This window comes from Somniosus microcephalus, chromosome 4 (genome assembly GCF_052327205.1).
Source record: "Somniosus microcephalus isolate GS21.2 chromosome 4, FLI_Smic_1.0, whole genome shotgun sequence".
In the NCBI taxonomy this organism is placed as follows: Eukaryota; Metazoa; Chordata; class Chondrichthyes; order Squaliformes; family Somniosidae; genus Somniosus; species Somniosus microcephalus.
Window position 1 is genome coordinate 13,386,409 of NC_140990.1, and position 20,471 is coordinate 13,406,879.

Here is a 20,471-nt window from a genome sequence, read left to right on the forward strand (position 1 = left end):
AGAGAGAGCGAGAGAGAGAGAGAGAGAGAGAGCGGGGAAGGTCAGAGAGAGATAGAGAGACAGAGAGAGAGCGCGCAAGCGCGGAGGTCAGAGAGAGAGAGCAGGGGGGGTGAGAGAGAGAGCGCGGAGGTCAGAGAGAGAGAGCGGGGGGGTGAGAGAGAGAGAAAGAGAGCGGGGGGGGTGAGAGAGAGAGAGAGAGAGCGAGCGAGCGCGGGGGGGGGTCAGAGAGAGCGCGCAGTGGGTCAGAGAGAGAGAGAGAGAGAGAGAGAGAGGGAGAGCGGGGGGGGGTCAGGCAGAGAGACAGAGACAGAGAGAATTTATAATGGGGAACAAGGAAATGGCTGAGCAATTAAACAAATACTTTGGTTCTGTCTTCACAGAAGAGGACACAAATAACTTCCCAGAAATGCTAACGAACCAAGGGTCTAGTGAGAAGGAGGAATTAAAGGAAATTAGTATTAGTAAAAAAAGTGCTGCAGAAATTAATGGGACTGAAAGCCGATAAATCGCCAGGGCCTGATAATCTGCATCCCAGAGTACTAATAGAGGTAGCCATGGAAATAGTGGATGCATTGGTTGTCATCTTCCAAAATTCTATAGATTATGAAACAGTTCCTGCAGATTGGAGGGTGGCAAATGTAACCCCACTATTTAAGAAAGGAGGGAGAGAGAAAACAGGGAACCGCAGAGACCATCAGTAGTAGAGCCTGCCATCAATAGTAGGGAAAATGCGAGAGTCTATTATAAAAGATGTGATAACAGGACACTTAGAAAATATCAACGGGATTAGACAAAGTCAACATGGATTTCTGAAAAGGAAATCGTGTTTGACAAACCTACTGGAGTTTTTTGAGGATGTAACTGGTAGAATAGACAAGGGAGAACCAATGGCTGTGATGTATTTGGATTTTCAGAAGGCCTTTGATAAAGTCCCACAAAAGAGGTTAGTGTGCAAAATTAAAGCACATGGGATTGGGGGTAATATGGATTAAAAATTGGTTAACAGACAGGAAACAGAGAGTAGGAATAAATGGGTCTTTTCGGGATGGCAGGCGGTGACTAGTGGGGTACCGCAGGGATCAGTGCTTGGGCCCCAGCTATTCACAATATAGATCAATGATTTGGATGAGGAAACCAAATGTAATATTTCCAAGTTTGCTGACGACACAAAACTAGGTGGGATTGCGAGTTGTGAGGAGGATGCAAAGGGGCTTCAAGACGATTTAGACAAGTTGAGTGAGTGGGCAAATACATGGCAGATGCAGTATAACGTGGATAAATGTGAAGTTATCCACTTCGGTAGGAAAAACAGAAAGGTAGAGTATTATTTAAATGGTGATAGATTGGGAAATGTTGATGTACAGAGGGACCTGGGTGTCCTTGTACACCAGTCACTGAAAGCAAACATGCAGGTGCAGCAAGCAGTTAGGAAGGCAAATGGTATGTTGGCCTTCATTGCAAGAGGATTTGAGTACAGGAGCAAGGATGTCTTACTACAGTTATACAGGGCCTTGGTGAGACCACACCTGGAGTACTGTGTGCAGTTTTGGTCTCCTTACCTAAGAAAGGATATACTTGCCACAGAGGGAGTGCAGCGAAGGTTCACCAGACTGATTCCTGGGATAGCAGGACTGTCGTATGAGGAGAGATTGGGTCGACTAGGCCTGTATTCACTAGAGTTTAGAAGAATGAGAGGGGATCTCATTGAAATGTATAAAATTCTGACAGGGCTAGACAGACTGGATGCAGGGAGGATGTTTCCCCTGCCTGGGGGGGTCTAGAACGAGGGGTCACAGTCTCAGGATACGGGACAGGACATTTAGGACCGAGATGAGGAGAAATGTCTTCACTCAGAGGGTGGTGAACCTGTGGAATTCTCTACCACTGAGAGAGAGAGAGGCAGAGAGAGCGAGAGCGAGCGCGAGAGCGAGAGCGAGAGCGAAAGCGAGAGAGAGAGCGCGAGAGAGAGCGCGAGAGAGCGCGAGCGAGAGAGAGCGAGAGCGAGAGCGAGAGCGAGAGAGAGAGCGAGAGAGAGAGCGAGAGAGAGAGCGAGAGAGAGAGAGAGAGCGAGAGAGCGAGAGCGAGAGCGAGAGAGCGAGAGAGAGCGAGAGAGAGAGAGAGCGAGAGAGAGAGCGAGCGAGAGCGAGAGCGAGAGCGCGAGAGAGAGAGCGAGAGAGAGAGAGAGCGAGAGAGCGAGAGCAAGAAAGAGAGCGAGAGAGAGAGCGCGAGAGAGCGAGAGCGCGAGAGAGCGAGAGAGAGAGCGAGAGATGGAGAGAGAGAGAGCGAGAGCAAGAAAGAGAGCGAGAGAGAGAGCGCGAGAGAGAGAGCGAGAGAGAGAGCGAGAGAGAGAGCGAGAGCGAGGGCGAGAGCGAGGGCGAGAGCGAGGGCGAGGGCGAGGGCGAGAGCGAGGGCGAGAGCCAGAGAGAGCGAGAGCCAGAGAGAGCGAGAGCCAGAGAGAGCGAGAGCCAGAGAGAGCGAGAGCCAGAGAGAGCGAGAGCCAGAGAGAGCGAGAGCGAGAGCCAGAGAGAGCGAGAGCGAGAGCCAGAGAGAGCGAGAGCGAGAGCCAGAGAGAGCCAGAGAGAGCGAGAGCGCGAGCCAGAGAGAGCGAGAGCGAGAGCCAGAGGGAGCCAGAGGGAGCGAGAGCGAGAGCCAGAGGGAGCGAGAGCGAGAGCCAGAGAGCGAGAGCGAGAGAGAGCGAGAGCCAGAGCCAGAGAGAGCGAGAGCGAGAGCCAGAGAGAGCGAGAGCGAGAGCCAGAGAGAGCGAGAGCCAGAGCCAGAGAGAGCGAGAGCCAGAGCCAGAGAGAGCGAGAGCCAGAGCCAGAGAGAGCGAGAGCGAGAGCGAGAGCCAGAGAGAGCGAGAGCGAGAGCCAGAGAGAGCGAGAGCGAGAGAGAGCGAGAGCGAGAGCCAGAGAGAGCGAGAGCGAGAGCCAGAGAGAGCGAGAGCGAGAGCCAGAGAGAGCGAGAGCGAGAGCCAGAGAGAGCGAGAGCGAGAGCCAGAGAGAGCGAGAGCGAGAGCGAGAGCCAGAGAGAGCGAGAGCGAGAGCGAGAGCCAGAGAGAGCGAGAGCGAGAGCGAGAGCCAGAGAGAGCCAGAGCGAGAGCCAGAGAGAGCGAGAGCGAGAGCCAGAGAGAGCGAGAGCGAGAGCCAGAGAGAGCGAGAGCGAGAGCCAGAGAGAGCGAGAGCGAGAACCAGAGAGAGCGAGAGCGAGAGCGAGAGCGAGAGCGAGCGAGAGCGAGAGCCAGAGAGAGCGAGAGCCAGAGCCAGAGAGAGCGAGAGCCAGAGCCAGAGAGAGCGAGAGCCAGAGCCAGAGCCAGAGAGAGCGAGAGCCAGAGCCAGAGAGAGCGAGAGCGAGAGCCAGAGCCAGAGCCAGAGAGAGCGAGAGCGAGAACCAGAGAGAGCGAGAGCGAGAGCCAGAGAGAGCGAGAGCGAGAGCGAGAGCCAGAGAGAGCGAGAGCGAGAGCCAGAGAGAGCGAGAGCGAGAGCCAGAGAGAGCGAGAGCGAGAGCCAGAGAGAGCGAGAGCGAGAGCCAGAGAGAACGAGAGCGAGAGCCAGAGAGAGCGAGAGCGAGAGCGAGAGCCAGAGAGAGCGAGAGCGAGAGCGAGAGCCAGAGAGAGCGAGAGCGAGAGCCAGAGAGAGCGAGAGCGAGAGCCAGAGAGAGCGAGAGCGAGAGCCAGAGAGAGCGAGAGCGAGAGCCAGAGAGAGCGAGAGCGAGAGCCAGAGAGAGCGAGAGCGAGAGCCAGAGAGAGCGAGAGCGAGAGCCAGAGAGAGCGAGAGCGAGAGCCAGAGAGAGCGAGAGCCAGAGCCAGAGAGAGCGAGAGCCAGAGCCAGAGAGAGCGAGAGCCAGAGCCAGAGAGAGCGAGAGCCAGAGCCAGAGAGAGCGAGAGCCAGAGCCAGAGAGAGCGAGAGCCAGAGCCAGAGAGAGCGAGAGCCAGAGCCAGAGAGAGCGAGAGCCAGAGCCAGAGAGAGCGAGAGCGAGAGCGAGAGCGAGAGCCAGAGAGAGCGAGAGCGAGAGCCAGAGAGAGCGAGAGCGAGAGCCAGAGAGAGCGAGAGCGAGAGCCAGAGAGAGCGAGAGCGAGAGCCAGAGAGAGCGAGAGCGAGAGCGAGAGCCAGAGAGAGCGAGAGCGAGAGCCAGAGAGAGCGAGAGCGAGAGCCAGAGAGAGCGAGAGCGAGAGCCAGAGAGAGCGAGAGCGAGAGCGAGAGCCAGAGAGAGCGAGAGCGAGAGCCAGAGAGAGCGAGAGCGAGAGCCAGAGAGAGCGAGAGCGAGAGCCAGAGAGAGCGAGAGCGAGAGCCAGAGAGAGCGAGAGCGAGAGCCAGAGAGAGCGAGAGCGAGAGCGAGAGCCAGAGAGAGCGAGAGCCAGGGAGAGCGAGAGCCAGGGAGAGCGAGAGCCAGGGAGAGCGAGAGCCAGAGAGAGCGAGAGCCAGAGAGAGCGAGAGCCAGAGAGAGCGAGAGCCAGAGAGAGCGAGAGCCAGAGAGAGCGAGAGCCAGAGAGAGCGAGAGCGAGAGCCAGAGAGAGCGAGAGCGAGAGCCAGAGAGAGCGAGAGCGAGAGCCAGAGAGAGCGAGAGCCAGAGCGAGAGAGAGCGAGAGCGAGAGCCAGAGAGAGCGAGAGCGAGAGCCAGAGAGAGCGAGAGCGAGAGCCAGAGAGAGCGAGAGCGAGAGCCAGAGAGAGCGAGAGCGAGAGCCAGAGAGAGCGAGAGCGAGAGCGAGAGCGAGAGCCAGAGAGAGCGAGAGCGAGAGCCAGAGAGAGCGAGAGCGAGAGCCAGAGAGAGCGAGAGCCAGAGCCAGAGAGAGCGAGAGCCAGAGCCAGAGAGAGCGAGAGCGAGAGAGAGCGAGAGCGAGAGCGAGAGCGAGAGCCAGAGAGAGCGAGAGCCAGAGCCAGAGAGAGCGAGAGCGAGAGCCAGAGAGAGCGAGAGCGAGAGCCAGAGAGAGCGAGAGCGAGAGCCAGAGAGAGCGAGAGCCAGAGCCAGAGAGAGCGAGAGCGAGAGCCAGAGAGAGCGAGAGCGAGAGCGAGCGCGAGAGCGAGAGCGAGAGAGAGCGAGAGCGAGAGCCAGAGAGAGCGAGAGCGAGAGCCAGAGAGAGCGAGAGCGAGAGCCAGAGAGAGCGAGAGCGAGAGCCAGAGAGAGCGAGAGCGAGAGCCAGAGAGAGCGAGAGCGAGAGCGAGAGCCAGAGAGAGCGAGAGCCAGGGAGAGCGAGAGCCAGGGAGAGCGAGAGCCAGGGAGAGCGAGAGCCAGGGAGAGCGAGAGCCAGAGAGAGCGAGAGCCAGAGAGAGCGAGAGCCAGAGAGAGCGAGAGCCAGAGAGAGCGAGAGCCAGAGAGAGCGAGAGCGACAGCCAGAGAGAGCGAGAGCGAGAGCCAGAGAGCCAGAGAGAGCGAGAGCGAGAGCCAGAGAGAGCGAGAGCGAGAGCGAGAGAGAGCGAGAGCGAGAGCCAGAGAGAGCGAGAGCGAGAGCCAGAGAGAGCGAGAGCGAGAGCCAGAGAGAGCGAGAGCGAGAGCCAGAGAGAGCGAGAGCGACAGCCAGAGAGAGCGAGAGCGAGAGCCAGAGAGAGCGAGAGCCAGAGAGAGCGAGAGAGCGAGAGCCAGAGAGAGCGAGAGCCAGAGAGAGAGCGAGAGCCAGAGAGAGCGAGAGCCAGAGAGAGCGAGAGCCAGAGAGAACGAGAGCCAGAGAGAACGAGAGCCAGAGAGAGCGAGAGCCAGAGAGAGCGAGAGCAGAGAGAGCGAGAGACAGAGAGAGAGAGCAAGAGAGAGAGAGAGAGAGCGAGAGAGAGAGAGAGCGAGACAGAGAGAGCGAGAGCGAGAGCGAGCGAGAGCGAGAGCGAGCGAGAGCGGGAGCGAGAGAGAGAGAGAGAGACAGAGAGAGAGAGACAGAGAGAGACAGAGAGAGAGACAGAGAGAGAGACAGTGAATGCACTAAAAGAAAAAGCCCGAAGAGCCCTATATGCAATAAAAAGAAAATTCTACAACATCCAAATCCCAATCAAAATCTGGCTCAAAATATTTGACAGCATAATCCTGCCCATTGCGCTGTACGGTAGTGAAGTATGGGGCCCGCTCAATCACCATAGCTACACTAAATGGGAAAAACACACAATAGAAGCCCTACATGCAGAATTTTGCCGAAGCATCCTTCGCACCCAAAGGAAAACACCAACAAATGCATGCAGAGCCGAACTAGGCAGATACCCTCTGATAATAAACATCCAAAAACGAGCACTAAACTTCCTAAATCACCTCAAATCTAGCTCCCCAGACACCCTTCATTTTAAAGCCTTCCAGACCCAAGAGCTAAACCCAGAAAAGAGTCCCCTGAGTCAGCTGCTACTGAAACTAAGTACTCCTACTCAGCCGGACCCTGACCAGTCCCAGACCAACACTGCCGTCCAAACACCAATCCGAGTGAACCAAATCATTAAACAATGCAAAGAAACCTACCTGGAACATTGGAACAAAATAACCAAAAGCCAAAGCAGATTAGAATGTTACCGGGCCCTAAAAAGAGAATATAAACTGGCAGACTATCTCTCGACCATCAGAGACACAAAACAGAGACAGACCCTCACCAGGTACAGACTAAGCGACCACCAACTAGCAATTGAAAAAGGAAGATACAAGAAATCCTGGCAGCCTAGAGAGAATAGAATATGTGATCAATGTCTGGCCGGCGAGGTTGAGACAGAGATGCATTTCCTCCTAAAATGCGAAAAATTCAACACATCAAGAAACATATTATTTGACAAGCTCAGCCAAACAACCCCAGATTTCAAGGAATTGGATGACCTGTCAAAATTAAGATTAGTCCTGGGAGGAGACAGACCATACCTTGGTGCCAAATATGTAACAACATGTCACAACCTGAGGACTGTTTAAAATTAATACTGAATGTACCCAATGATGTACAATGACTGTTTAAATTAATATTGTTTAAAGTAATATTGTATGTACCCAACGAAGGTCAAAATTGTTTGACACCTACAGAATGTTGGAAAACTGTACTTTTTGTTATGTAAGCTTTGGCAATATGGTTCCCTGTAAACTTTCATGCCAATAAAGCATTTGAATTGAATTGAATTGAATTGAATTGACAGAGAGAGAGACAGAGAGACAGACAGAGAGAGCGAGAGAGCGCGAGCGCGAGCGAGAGACAGAGCGAGAGAGAGAGAGAGAGAGACAGAGAGACAGAGAGGCATAACTGCGACAAGCAGACAAATACCAACGGAAAACAGCTCCTGCAGCTCTGTCGAAGCCTGGGTCTGTACATTGTCAATGGTAGGTTCATAGGAGACCTCCGAGGAAGATCGACCTATTGCTCACCTCTTGGCTGCAGCACCGTAGACTATATGATTACGGATTTGGACCCATCCTCTTTCAGAGCATTCACAGTCAAACCACAAACAACACTGTCAGATCACAGTCAAATTACTATGTATCTTAAAAAGACAGAAACAAACACAGAAACACAACCCAGTAAACTGTACAACACCAAAAAATCGTACAGATGGGCCAAAAACGACACAGAAAAATACCAGAAAGCAATTAGCAATGAATCAACTCAAGCTCTCTTGGACACCTTTCTGGATAACATATACACTCACAATAAAGAAGGCGTAAACCGGGCAGTGAATAACCTAAACAATATTTTTGATAATTTGGCAACAAGGTCAAACTTGAAAGCTCGCAAGAACAAACCCAAAACAAAAAGCTACGAAAAATGGTTTAACCCAGATTGCCAAAACATGAGGAAAAAACTTAGAAAAATATCAAACCAAAAACACAGACATCCAGAAAACGAGGAATTACGCCTTACTTATTGTCAGACACTAACACAATACAAAAACACACTCAGAACCAAAAAAGAGCAATATATTAAGAATACACTCAGCTCCATTGAGGAATCCATTGATTCCAATTGTTTCTGGGACAACTGGAATACATTACACAAAAAACAACACGACGAATTGGCCATTCAAAATGGAGGCACATGGGAAAACCACTTTGAAAAATTATACCAGAAAAACACACGAAGGCCAGAGTGTGGTAAACCACTGTTAACCTGTACATGCCTGTGTGGTAAACCACTGTTAACCCTGTACAAGTCCGGGCATGTCTCCGCCCCTGGCTCCACCCCTAAGCCCGGGTATAAAGGTGACTCACCACCCTTCCCCCGGGAGCTCTTAGGATGGATTCACTAGCAGAGGCATGCTCTAGTTCTTAGTCAATAAAAGCCTACTTCATATAAGTCCATTTCATAGTCTTTGGTATTGTTGATAGCGCATCAATTTTATTGACTAATTTTCAACATGGAGCAAATCTTGAAGCCGGAACGTTTAGACCTGGATCCTCAAGCAGCAGATGCAGCCAATAACTTTGAACACTGGCTGAGCTGTTTCGAAGCCTTCCTGGAGGCCTCCAGCACTACCGTCACTACAGATGACGCGAAACGGCTTGTCTTGAACTCACGGGTGAGCCACCGAGTCTACTCGATCATCCGAGACGCCACTACTTACGCGGCCGCCATCGCGACGCTAAAGGAACAATACGTGAGGCCTGTTAACGAGGTCTACGCCAAACACCTCCTGGCTACCCGAAAACAGCGCCCCGGGGAATCGGGCGCCGAATATTTACTGGCACTGAGAGTCCTCGGCCGGGACTGTAATTGCAAAGCAGTGACGGCCAAGGAATGCACGGAAGACCTGATCCGAGACGCCTACGTAGCCGGCATCAGGTCCAACTATACTCGGCAGAGGCTGCTGGAACAGAGGGGGCTCGACCTGCAGAAGACGGTGGCCCTCGCTAACTCGTTAGACGTGGCCCTCCAGAACATGGACGCCTACCCCCCTGACCGGATGGCCACGTGGATGCCACGGGAGCAGCCATCTTGGGACCCGGTAAGGCCACAAGCCGCCAGCAGCCCAACTACAGCTACAATGACCAGAGGCCAGAAATGCTACTTCTGCGGCCAGGCCAAGCACCCCAGACAGCAATGCCCAGCAAAGGACGCGACCTGCTCCAAATGCGGCAAGAAAGGCCACTACGCGAGAGTGTGCAAGGCGAAATCGACCCCCAATTCCAGCAGCGCCGCGTGTGAACCGTGCAGGCCGCCATTTTGGACCCCACCAACCACGTGTGAGCCGTGCGGGCTGCCATTTTGGACACCACCAGCCGAGGGGGAGCCGCCATCTTGGACACCATCTCGGGACCAGGCCCTCAGCGCAGGCGAATACTACAGCGACCCACCGACCTCGACGATGGCCTCCATCGCCCTGGACCATTCTAGGCCCCATCAACTAGCCAGGTCCATGATGAACGTAAAGGTAAATGGCCATGCCACAAATTGCCTTTTCGACTGCGGAAGCACGGAGAGCTTCATCCACCCCGACACGGTGCGACGCTACTCCCTATCAGTTATGCGCACATGCCACCAGGTCTTTATGGCCTCAAAGTCCCATACGGCGGACGTCGGCGGCTACTGTGTAGCGACTCTGACAGTGAACGGCGTGGAGTACAGAGAGTTTAAATTCCTCGTCCTGCCACAGCTCTGCGCTCCCGTACTGCTAGGATTAGACTTCCAGTGCCATCTGGAGAGCGTCACGATGGCATATGGCGGGCCCCTGCCCCCACTTACAGTCTGCAGCCAGCAGAATTTAAACACGGCGCCGCGCAAAGTATGCAGCCTGTCCACCCTGAAGGTCAAACCCCCCCCGTTGTTCGCTAACCTCGCCAAAGACTGCAAGCCAATTGCTACTAAAAGCAGGCGGTACAGTGCCGGGGATAGGAGCTTTATTAAATCAGAAGTACAAAGACTCCTGAGGGAAGGGATTATCGAGGGCAGCACCAGCCCATGGCGAGCCCAAGTGGTGGTAGTGAAGACCGGCGAAAAACAGCGCCTCGTTATTGATTACACCCAGACGATCAATCGATACACACAATTAGACACATACCCACTTCCCCGCATATCTGACATGGTCAACCAGATAGCACAATACCGGGTATTCTCGACGATTGATCTGAAGTCGGCATACCACCAGCTCCCCATCAGGCCTGAGGACCGCCAGTACATGGCCTTCGAGGCTGACGGTCGCCTCTACCACTTCCTCCGAGTCCCCTTCGGCGTCACCAACAGGGTCTCAGTCTTCCAAAGGGAGATGGACCGGATGGTTGACCAGGACGCGCTGCAGGCCACCTTCCCCTATCTAGACAACGTCACCATCTGCGGCCATGACCGGCAGGACCACGACGCCAACCTCGAAAAATTCCTCCGTACGGCCCAACGGCTGAATCTGACATACAACAGAGAAAAATGTATGTTCCGCACCGCGCGCCTCGCTATTCTTGGCTGCGTGGTGGAAAACAGAGTCATCGGCCCCAACCCCGACCGAATGCGCCCCCTCCTGGAACTACCCCCCCCCACTGCCTAAAAGCCCTGAAGAGATGCCTAGGGTTCTTCTCTTACTACGCCCAGTGGGTGCCCAACTATGCGGACAAAGCCCGGCCCCTCATCAAGTCAACCTCCTTCCCCCTGACGGCAGAGGCCCGTGCGGCCTTCACCCTCATAAAAGAGGACATTGCGAAGGCCACAATGCACGCAGTGGATGAGTCCATCCCTTTCCAAGTGGAGAGCGATGCATCCGACTTCGCCCTAGCCGCAACCCTTAACCAGGCGGGGAGACCCGTGGCCTTCTTTTCACGGACCCTCCAGGGCCCCGAAATTCGACACTCCTCAGTCGAGAAGGAGGCCCAGGCGATAGTGGAGGCTGTACGGCACTGGAGGCATTACCTGGCCGGTAAACGTTTCACCCTGCTCACTGACCAACAGTCAGTAGCATTTATGTTTAACAACAGACAAAGGGGGAAAATCAAAAATGATAAGATATTGCGGTGGAGGATCGAGTTATCCACCTACAACTACGATATCTTATACCGGCCCGGGAAACTTAATGAGCCCCCAGACGCCCTATCCCGTGGGACATGTGCCAATGCACAAGTCGATAGGCTACGGACCCTCCACAATGATCTCTGCCACCCGGGGGTCACCAGGTTCTTCCACTTTATTAAAGCTCGCAACCTGCCTTACTCCATCGAGGAGGTCAGGACCATGACCAGGAACTGCCAGGTCTGCGCCGAATGCAAACCGCATTTTTATAGGCCAGACAGGGCACACCTGATTAAAGCCACCCGCCCCTTCGAACGTCTCAGCGTCGATTTCAAGGGGCCCCTTCCCTCCTCTGACCGCAACACGTACTTCCTCAATATTATTGACGAGTGCTCCCGTTTCCCCTTCGCCATCCCCTGCCCGGACATGACCAGCGCCACAGTCATCAGGTGCCTCCACGACCTGTTCGCCATATTTGGCTTCCCCAATTACATCCACAGCGACAGGGGCTCGTCGTTCATGAGCGACGAGCTGCACCAGTACCTGCTCGAGAAGGGCATAGCCACGAGCAGGACTACCAGCTACAACCCCCGGGGTAACGGACAGGTAGAGAGGGAGAACGCAACGGTGTGGAAGACCGCCATGCTCGCCCTAAAATCCAAGGGCGTCCCAATCTCCCGCTGGCAAGATGTCCTCCCCGATGCGCTCCACTCCATACGATCACTGCTCTGTACTGCCACAAACGCCACCCCTCACGAGAAGATGTTCGTCTTCCCCAGGAAATCCACCTCGGGGACATCATTACTGCCATGGCTGACGTCTCCGGGACCCGTCCTGCTCAGGAAACACGTGAGGAGCCATAAGACGGACCCCCTGGTCGAAAAGGTTCACCTCCTCCACGCCAACCCACAGTACGCCTACGTGGCGTATCCTGACGGGCGGGAGGACACAGTCTCAATTCGAGACCTCGCACCCTCAGGTACCACCCGAAACACCATCGATCACCATCCACTACCTCCACCCACCACCACTACCCACGACGCACCACCGGGGTGTCTACCACGAACTGACGACATGCCGGTGCCATCCCTACCCCGAGAGGATGACACGCCAGTGCTCCGTCCCACGCGAGAAGCGGCTGCGGGCAAAGAACCGCCGCAACCGGCACCACGAAGATCATTACGGCAGACAAGACCCCTGGAGAGACTTTCGTATACGAACTTTTGAAACACTTCACCCCGCCGGACTCTTTTTTAAACGAGGGGTGAATGTGGTAAACCACTGTTAACCTGTACATGCCTGTGTGGTAAACCACTGTTAACCCTGTACAAGTCCAGGCATGTCTCAGCCCCTGGCTCCACCCCTAAGCCCGGGTATAAAGGTGACTCACCACCCTTCCCCCGGGAGCTCTTAGGATGGATTCACTAGCAAAGGCATGCTCTAGTTCTTAGTCAATAAAAGCCTACTTCATATAAGTCCATTTCGTAGTCTTTGGTATTGTTGATAGCGCATCACAGAGCAACACCAAATATGCAAAAAACTGGAAAAGCTCGAAATGGCCATAAAAGATAACCAAAACCCGCTAGACTCCATAATAACAGAAAAAGAACTTTTTGAAAAACTCAAGGACCTGCGACCAGGAAAAGCTTGCGGGGCAGACGGCATACTAAGCGAGATGATTAAACACACAGACGATAAAATGAAACTGGCTATCCTAAAACTCTTCAACTTGGTTCTGAGTGTCGGTTACTTCCCTGATATCTGGAACAAAGGACTCATAACGCCCATATACAAAAGTGGGGACAAAGTCGACCCAAATAACTATCGAGGCATCTGTGTAAACAGTAACCTGGGGAAGGTATTCTGTAGTATCATAAACAAAAGACTTATAAACTTCCTTGAGGAGCACAACATCTTGAGTAAAAGCCAAATTGGATTCCTGCCAAACTATAGAACATCAGATCATATCTTCACCCTACAGACCCTAATTGACAAACACGTTCATCAAAACAAAAGCAAAATCTACGCATGCTTTATAGATTTCCAGAAGGCTTTCGATTCCATCAGGCATGGCGGTTTATTCCTGAAACTTATCGAAAGCGGGGTAGGGGGAAAAACATATGATGCAATTAAATCAATGTATACAAACAACAAATGTGCAGTTAAAATTGGAGACAAACAAAATACTTCCCACAGGGGCGGAGGGTGACGCAGGGCTCGCCAATCTCACCGACACTCTTTAATATTTACATAAATGAATTGGCAAAACTACTTGAACAATCTACAGCACCCGGCCTCACCCTATATGAATCCAAGGTTAAATTCCTCCTCTATGCAGACGACCTGGTTCTGCTGTCACCAACTAAGGAGGGTCTACAGCAGAACATGGATCTGCTAGAGTCGTACTGCCAGACTTGGGCCCTGACAATAAATCCCAAAAAAACCAAAGTCCTTGTGTTCCAGCAAAGATCCAGACATCAGGGACCCAAAATAAATTTCACACTAGGAACAACCAAAATTGAACAAACCACTAACTACACATACTTGGGCTTAAAAATCAGTTCTACAGGAAATTTCAAACTGGCTGTGAATGAACTGAAAGAGAAAGCAAGAAGGGCTTTCTATGCCATTAAAAAATCAATTCAAATAGAAATCCCAATTAACATTTGGCTCAAAATTTTCAAATCAGTAACTGAACCAATTGCACTCTATGGCAGTGAGGTGTGGGGACCACTAACACAACAAGAATTTGCAAAATGGGACAAACACCCAATTGAGATCCTACAGGCAGAATTCTGTAAAAGTATCCTCCGGACTCAAAGGAAAACCGTAAACAATGCATGCAGGGCAGAACTAGGCCAACATCCATTAATAATCACTATCCAAAAAAGAGCCACCAAATTTTGGAAACACCTAGAAATGAGCAACCCCCAATGCTATCATTACGAAGCCCTGAAATGCCAAGAGAGGACCATAAAGAAGAATACCCTCAGTCAACTAGTCCTGGGACTCAGTGAAGTAACTACTAACAGTACTAACAATAACCAGCCCCAGGACAGTGACAGCGTAACACAAAGAATTCGACCCAACACAATCGTCGCTAAGCAAAAGGAAAAATATCTGTCATATTGGGCAGAAACAACAAAAACCCAAAGCAAACTCAATTGCTACTTGGCCCTAAACAGACAATACAACATGGCTGATTACCTGACCATGGTAAAGGATAGCAAACTGAGAAAAACTTTGACAATGTACAGACTTAGTGAACATAGCCTGGCGATCGAAAAAGGTAGACACAGGCAGACCCGGCTACCAAGAGAGGACAGGATATGCTCTCACTGCAGTCAGGGAGTGGTGGAGACAGAGATGCACTTCCTCACAGCTTGTAGAAAATATCAGGGCATAAGGGAGAATTTCTACCCAAAATTCACAAAAATATGCCCGGAATTCAGAAATTTGAATGACGACCAAAAACTCCCATACCTACTAGGGGAAGAGAGAAATTGTGTAACACTAGCTGCACACTATGTTACAGCTTGCCATAAACAGAGGGACAACCACTAAATATAAGAAAAGAGTATATATAAATTATATGAAAGTATATTTATACACTCAGGGATATATCTGTTTATACACTGTATGGATAGATCTGTATTTTTGTGAACAAACATGAATGTTTTTCGATGCTTTGGCAACATAAGATGTAACTTGTCATGCCAATAAAGCGATTTGAATTGAATTGAATTGAATTGAATTGACAGAGAGACAGGCAAAGCGTTGCTCACAGTTGCGTTCGTCCTGCTCCAGATACTTGTTGCAGAGTTCCAGCTCCCGAGCCCAGTCCGGGCTTGGCTGGTGATCCATCACCCAGCAGCGGTGGTGCCAGGTCCCGTATGATTTGGGGTTCACCCGCAGGCAGGTCTCCAGGAAGGTCAACTCACCCCGAAACAGGTCCCCCAACTCCGCCTCCGACCTGGGGGGTGAGAGAGTGGGGGGGGGGGGGGGGGGGTGGGGGAGAGGGGAGAGGGTCGGATGGAAGTTAGAATAATGCACCGACCCATGCCAGCTCATCACCGGGAGTTGCCCTCTGCCGACCCCTCACCCCCTGCTCCCTGACCCCTCACCCCCTGCTCCCCGACCCCGCACCCCTTGCTCCCCGACCCCGCACCCCTTGCTCCCCGACCCCGCACCCCCTCGCTCATCCCACCCATACAGAAATTTCACCTCTCCCGTCCCCAATGACGCAGGCAGCCCCTTTCTACAGACCATTTGGCCATTCTTCCAAGGGTCATGCCCGACGACAACGGCTATTCGACTCTGGAAGGCTGCGCGGCAAAGTTCCAGTCCTGCCCCCTCAGCAGTTTCAAGTAATGTTTGGTGCCGGAGGTGGGCGGGGGGAGTTGGAGGATGGGCGGGGGGGTGGGGGACAGTCACTAGTAGCAGGAACCCTGGCTGATATACTTTTGTTTCCTTAGGGGAGGAGATGGGTGGGGTGGGGTGGGGATAGAGAACACATTTGGCCTCAGCGAGGAAGGAACGGGACTATCAGCCAGACCACCGGCTGCTGATTGGTGGTTTACGGAGTCTACCTTCCTCTCGCCTGGAAAGGGACGGGGCGGGACTGAGCTTGGCTCGCGAAGGTTCACACGGTCAAATAGCACTCACCGTCTCACAACACCGCCCCACCACCACCCCCCGCCCCCTCGTGCCGGTTCCATAAGTGCGAGGTTTAGACGGTGCGAGCTATTCGACTGTGGAGGGAATAACAGCGCAAGCTCAGTCCTGCCCTCCTCCCCCTTCCCAGCAAAAGAAAAAGGGTGGAGGTGGTGGAGTTTCAGTAAACCAAGGATCAGTAGCAGGAACCCCGTCTGACAATCCTTTGCCCCTCCTCCTCCTCCTCTAACCCAGGTGGTGCTGAGGTCAATCATGGCCACTCCCCCAGCACCCCGACCAACGTCAGAACTCTCAGCACGGCAGCGTTCCCTGCTACTGATGGTTATGTCACGACTCCTGTCTCTCCAACACTGTGCAGGACAGTCTGAGGGCAGGACAAAGCAGACCAATGACGCCTGCTGCAGTCAAATAGCACCCCGGATTCGCCCTTGAAAAATGGCTGGTCGATGTCTCTGTAATCCATCGGTTGTGTGGGCTGGGATGAGGGAAAGAGGCCTCTCAATGTCCATTTCTCACAGGCGTGGCAAGCCAAGAGGGGAGGGGAGGGATGTTGAATGGGGAGCTCAGGGCCTTGGCCCCAGCAGGAGCCTCCTACTGTCTGGAAGAGAAACTCCTGTCCCCCAACCTGGTGCTTTCAACCGAAGCTTGGCACAGTCGGTCTGACTCGCTCATCTCGGAGTCAGAAAGTCGTGGGTTCAAGCCCCATAATCCATGGCCGACACTCGGTTACCAGTAACTAAGGGAGCGCCGCACTGTCGGAGGGGCAGTACTGAGGGAGTGCTGCACTGTCGGAGGGTCAGTGCTGAGTGAGCGCCGCACTGTCGGAGGGGCAGTACTGAAGGAGCGCCGCACTGTCGGAGGGTCAGTACTGAAGGAGCGCCGCACTGTCGGAGGGGCAGTACGGAGGGAGCGCTGCACTGTCGGAGGGGCAGTACGGAGGGAGCGCTGCACTGTCGGAGGGGCAGTACGGAGGGAGCGCTGCACTGTCGGAGGGGCAGTACAGAGGAAGCTCCGCACTGAGGGAGGGCAGCACTGTCGGAGGGGCAGTACTGAGGGAGGGCTGCACTGTCGGAGGGGCAGTACTGAGGGAGGGCTGCACTGTCGGAGGGTCAGTACTGAGGGAGCGCCGCACTGTCGGAGGGGCAGTACTGAGGGAGCGCGGCACTGTCGGAGGGGCAGTACGGAGGGAGCTCCACACTGTGGGAGGGGCAGTGCTGAGGGAGGGCTGTACTGTCGGAGGGGCAGTACTGAGGGAGGGCCGCACTTTCAGAGGGGCAGTACTGAGGGAGGGCTGCACTGTCGGAGGGGCAGTACTGAGGGAGGGCCGCACTTTCAGAGGGTCAGTACTGAGGGAGGGCTGCACTGTCGGAGGGGCAGTACTGAGGGAGCGCTGCACTGTTGGAGGGGCAGCACTGAGGAAGCGCTGCACTGTCGGAGGGGCAGCACTGAGGAAGCGCTGCACTGTCGGAGGGGCAGTACTGAGGGAGCGCTGCACTGTTGGAGGGGCAGCACTGAGGAAGCGCTGCACTGTCGGAGGGGCAGCACTGAGGAAGCGCTGCACTGTCGGAGGGGCGGTACTGAGGGAGCGCTGCACTGTTGGAGGGGCAGCACTGAGGAAGCGCTGCACTGTCGGAGGGGCAGCACTGAGGAAGTGCTGCACTGTCGGAGGGGCAGTACTGAGGGAGCGCAGCACTGTCGGAGGGGCAGTACTGAGGGAGCGCTGCACTGTCGGAGGGGCAGTACTGAGGGAGGCTGCACTGTCAGAGGGTCAATACTGAGGGAGCGCTGCACTGTCGGAGGGTCAGTACTGAGGGAGCGCTGCACTGTCGGAGGGTCAGTACTGAGGGAGCGCTGCACTGCCGGAGGGGCAGTACGGAGGGAGCGCTGCACTGTCGGAGGGTCAGTACTGAGGGAGCGCTGCACTGCCGGAGGGGCAGTACGGAGGGAGCGCTGCACTGTGGGAGGGGCAGTACTGAGGGAGGGCTGCACTGAGGGAGCACTGCACTGTCTGAGGGGCAGTACTGAGGGATCGCCGCACTGTCGGAGGGGGCAGTACTGAGGGATCGCCGCACTGTCGGAGGAGCAGTACTGAGGGAGCGCCGCACTGTCGGAGGGGCAGTACTGAGGGAGCGCCGCACTGTCGGAGGGGTGAGTACTGAGGGAGCGCTGCACTGTCGGAGGGGCAGTACTGAGGGAGCGCCGCACTGTCGGAGGGGCAGTACTGAGGGAGCCCCGCACTGTCGGAGGGGCAGTACTGAGGGAGCGCCGCACTGTCGGAGGGGCAGTACTGAGGGAGCGCCGCACTGTCGGAGGGGCAGTACTGAGGTAGGGCTGCACTGTCGGAGGGGCAGTACTGAGGGAGGGCTGCACTGTCGGAGGGGCAGTACTGAGGGAGGGCTGCACTGTCGGAGGGGCAGTACTGAGGGAGCGCTGCACTGTCGGAGGGGCAGTACTGAGGGAGCGCTGCACTGTCGGAGGGGCAGTACTGAGGGAGCGCTGCACTGTCGGAGGGGCAGTACTGAGGGAGCGCTGCACTGTCGGAAGGGCAGTACTGAGGTAGGGCTGCACTGTGGGAGGGGCAGTACTGAGGGAGTGCTCCACGGCCAGTATTGGAAGAGGAGCAGGGAGGAGTTCTCCCTGGTGTTCTGAGGCCAATATTTAAACCTCAACCCAACATCACTAAAAAAGATGATTTGGTCATTTATCACGTTGCTGTTTGTCGGAGCTTGCTGTGCGCACACTGGCTGCCGCGTTTCCTACACTTCAAAAATACTTCACTGGCTGTAAACGCTTTGGGACGTCGTGAGGTGGTGAAAGGCGCTATATAAATGCAAGTCTTTCTATCTGATCGAAAACCCGGCCCAGCCCCGGGAGGAAAAACTCACTTTTCTTTCTCGAACTCCATAAATATTTCCCTTCGGAAGTTCCAGAAGGTCGCGAGATCAGGATTGGTCCCCAAAATCTGATTGGTCAGATCCAGTGCCTGCTGATCATGCTGCTTGTTCTTTCTCTGGAGAGAGACAGACAGTGAGAGTGAGAGTGAGACAGAGAGAGAGTGAGACAGAGAGAGAGAGAGAGACAGAGAGAGAGAGAGAGAGAGAGTGAGACAGAGAGAGAGACAGAGAGAGAGAGAGAGAGAGAGAGAGAGTGAGACAGAGAGAGAGACAGAGAGAGAGAGAGACAGAGAGACAGAGAGAGAGAGAGAGACAGAGAGAGAGAGAGACAGAGAGAGAGAGAGAGAGAGAGAGAGACAGAGAGAGAGAGAGAGAGAGAGAGAGAGACAGAGAGAGAGAGAGAGAGACTACAGGGGAACAGGACCACCCCCAACCAGGCAGAGAGAGATGTGCTCAGAGCATACACAATACCACTGGCAGAGACAATCCACTAAGAGACATAATGCAGGCAATCATCAGCATCCACTCCCGCATTATGGATCAGAAAAAATAAGGACTAGTTGTTGGAAAAATTTGTAACCAATTATCCTCAGCATTTATAGACAATTGAGATGTTCTTTTTTCCCCATTTAGACACGACAAACACATATTACTATATTTATCATATTCTAACCCATCACAGAGGAGAAAAAAAAAAATCAATTTTAACATGAAATCCTTATATATCTCAACCTGGAATATCCAAGGTCTACACTCTTCTATGCTTGGCATGAAGAGTGAGACCCCAGAGTTCCCAGATGAGATTAAAAATCTAGATATTATCTTTTTACAGGAAACCTGGAGTAGAGGAGAATGGCACACTGGCTGTCCCATTGGGTACACAGAGCTGGTGGTCCCCTCCAATAAATTGCCAGGAGTAACCCAGGGCAGAGCATCGGGAGGCATACTGATTTGGATCAAAGCAGAACTTAGGAGTTGCATTGAATTTGTGGAAAAGGGCGAAAACCACTTATGGCTCAAAATTAAGAGGGGCATCATCTCCAGCATGAGAGATGTTTTCATTTGCACACTCTATATCCCCCCGATAGAATCCCCGTACTTCAAAGAGGACACCTTCTCCAACATAGAGAGGGAGATTATCCAATTCCAGGCCAAGGGAAATGTGTTGATCTGTGGGGACCTCAACTCAAGAACTGGCGAAGAACCAGACTTCACCAATAATCACGGAAATAATTACATATTTGGGAATAACCATTTTGATCTCCCCTCCCATCCACACAGGCATAACTGCGACAAACAGACAAATGCTAACGGAAAACAGCTACTGCAGCTCTGTCGAAGCCTGGGTCTGTACATTGTCAATGGTAGGTTATTGGGAGACTTCCTAGGAAGACCCACCTATTGCTCACCTCTTGGCTTCAGCACCGTAGACTATATGATTACAGATCTAGACCCATCCTCTTTCAGAACATTCACAGTCAAACCACAAACAACACTGTCAGACCACAGTCAAATTACTGCATATCTTGAAAGGACAGAAACAACCAACACAGAAACACAACCCAGTAAACTGTACAACATTAAAAAATCTTACAGATGGACCAAAAACAGCACGGAAAAATACCAGAAAGCAATTAGCAACCAAACAACTCAAGCTCTCTTGGACACCTTTCTGGAAAATACATACACACACAATAAAGAAGGCGTAAACCGGGCAGTGAATACCCTAAATAATATTTTTGATATTTTGGCATCGATGTCAAACTTGAAAGTTCGAAAGAACAAACCCAAAACAAAAAACTACGAAAAATGGTTTGACTCCGATTGCCAGAACATGAGGAAAAAACTCAGGAAAATATCAAACCAAAAACACAGACAACCAGAAAACGAGGAATTACGCCTTACTTATTGTCAGGCACTAACACAATACAAAAGCACACTCAGAACCAAGAAAGAGCAGTACATTAAGAATACACTCAGCTCCATTGAGGAATCCATTGATTCCAATTGTTTCTGGGACAACTGGAATACATTACACA

General features: G+C 53.1%; 1 protein-coding gene across 6 annotated transcripts in view; it reads right to left on the reverse strand.

Moving 5' to 3' along the window:
- Positions 1-20,471, reverse strand: part of rabggta (Rab geranylgeranyltransferase subunit alpha) — an 83,500-nt gene that overhangs the window by 27,929 nt on the left and 35,100 nt on the right. For all 6 annotated transcript variants that reach the window (XM_085984383.1, XM_085984384.1, XM_085984386.1 and 3 more), the window contains 2 exons: positions 18,424-18,548; positions 14,650-14,837 (listed from right to left, as the gene is read on the reverse strand). In XM_085984383.1, the coding sequence (XP_085840509.1) occupies positions 14,650-14,837; positions 18,424-18,548 (313 nt within the window). The remainder of the gene's footprint in view (positions 1-14,649; positions 14,838-18,423; positions 18,549-20,471) is intronic.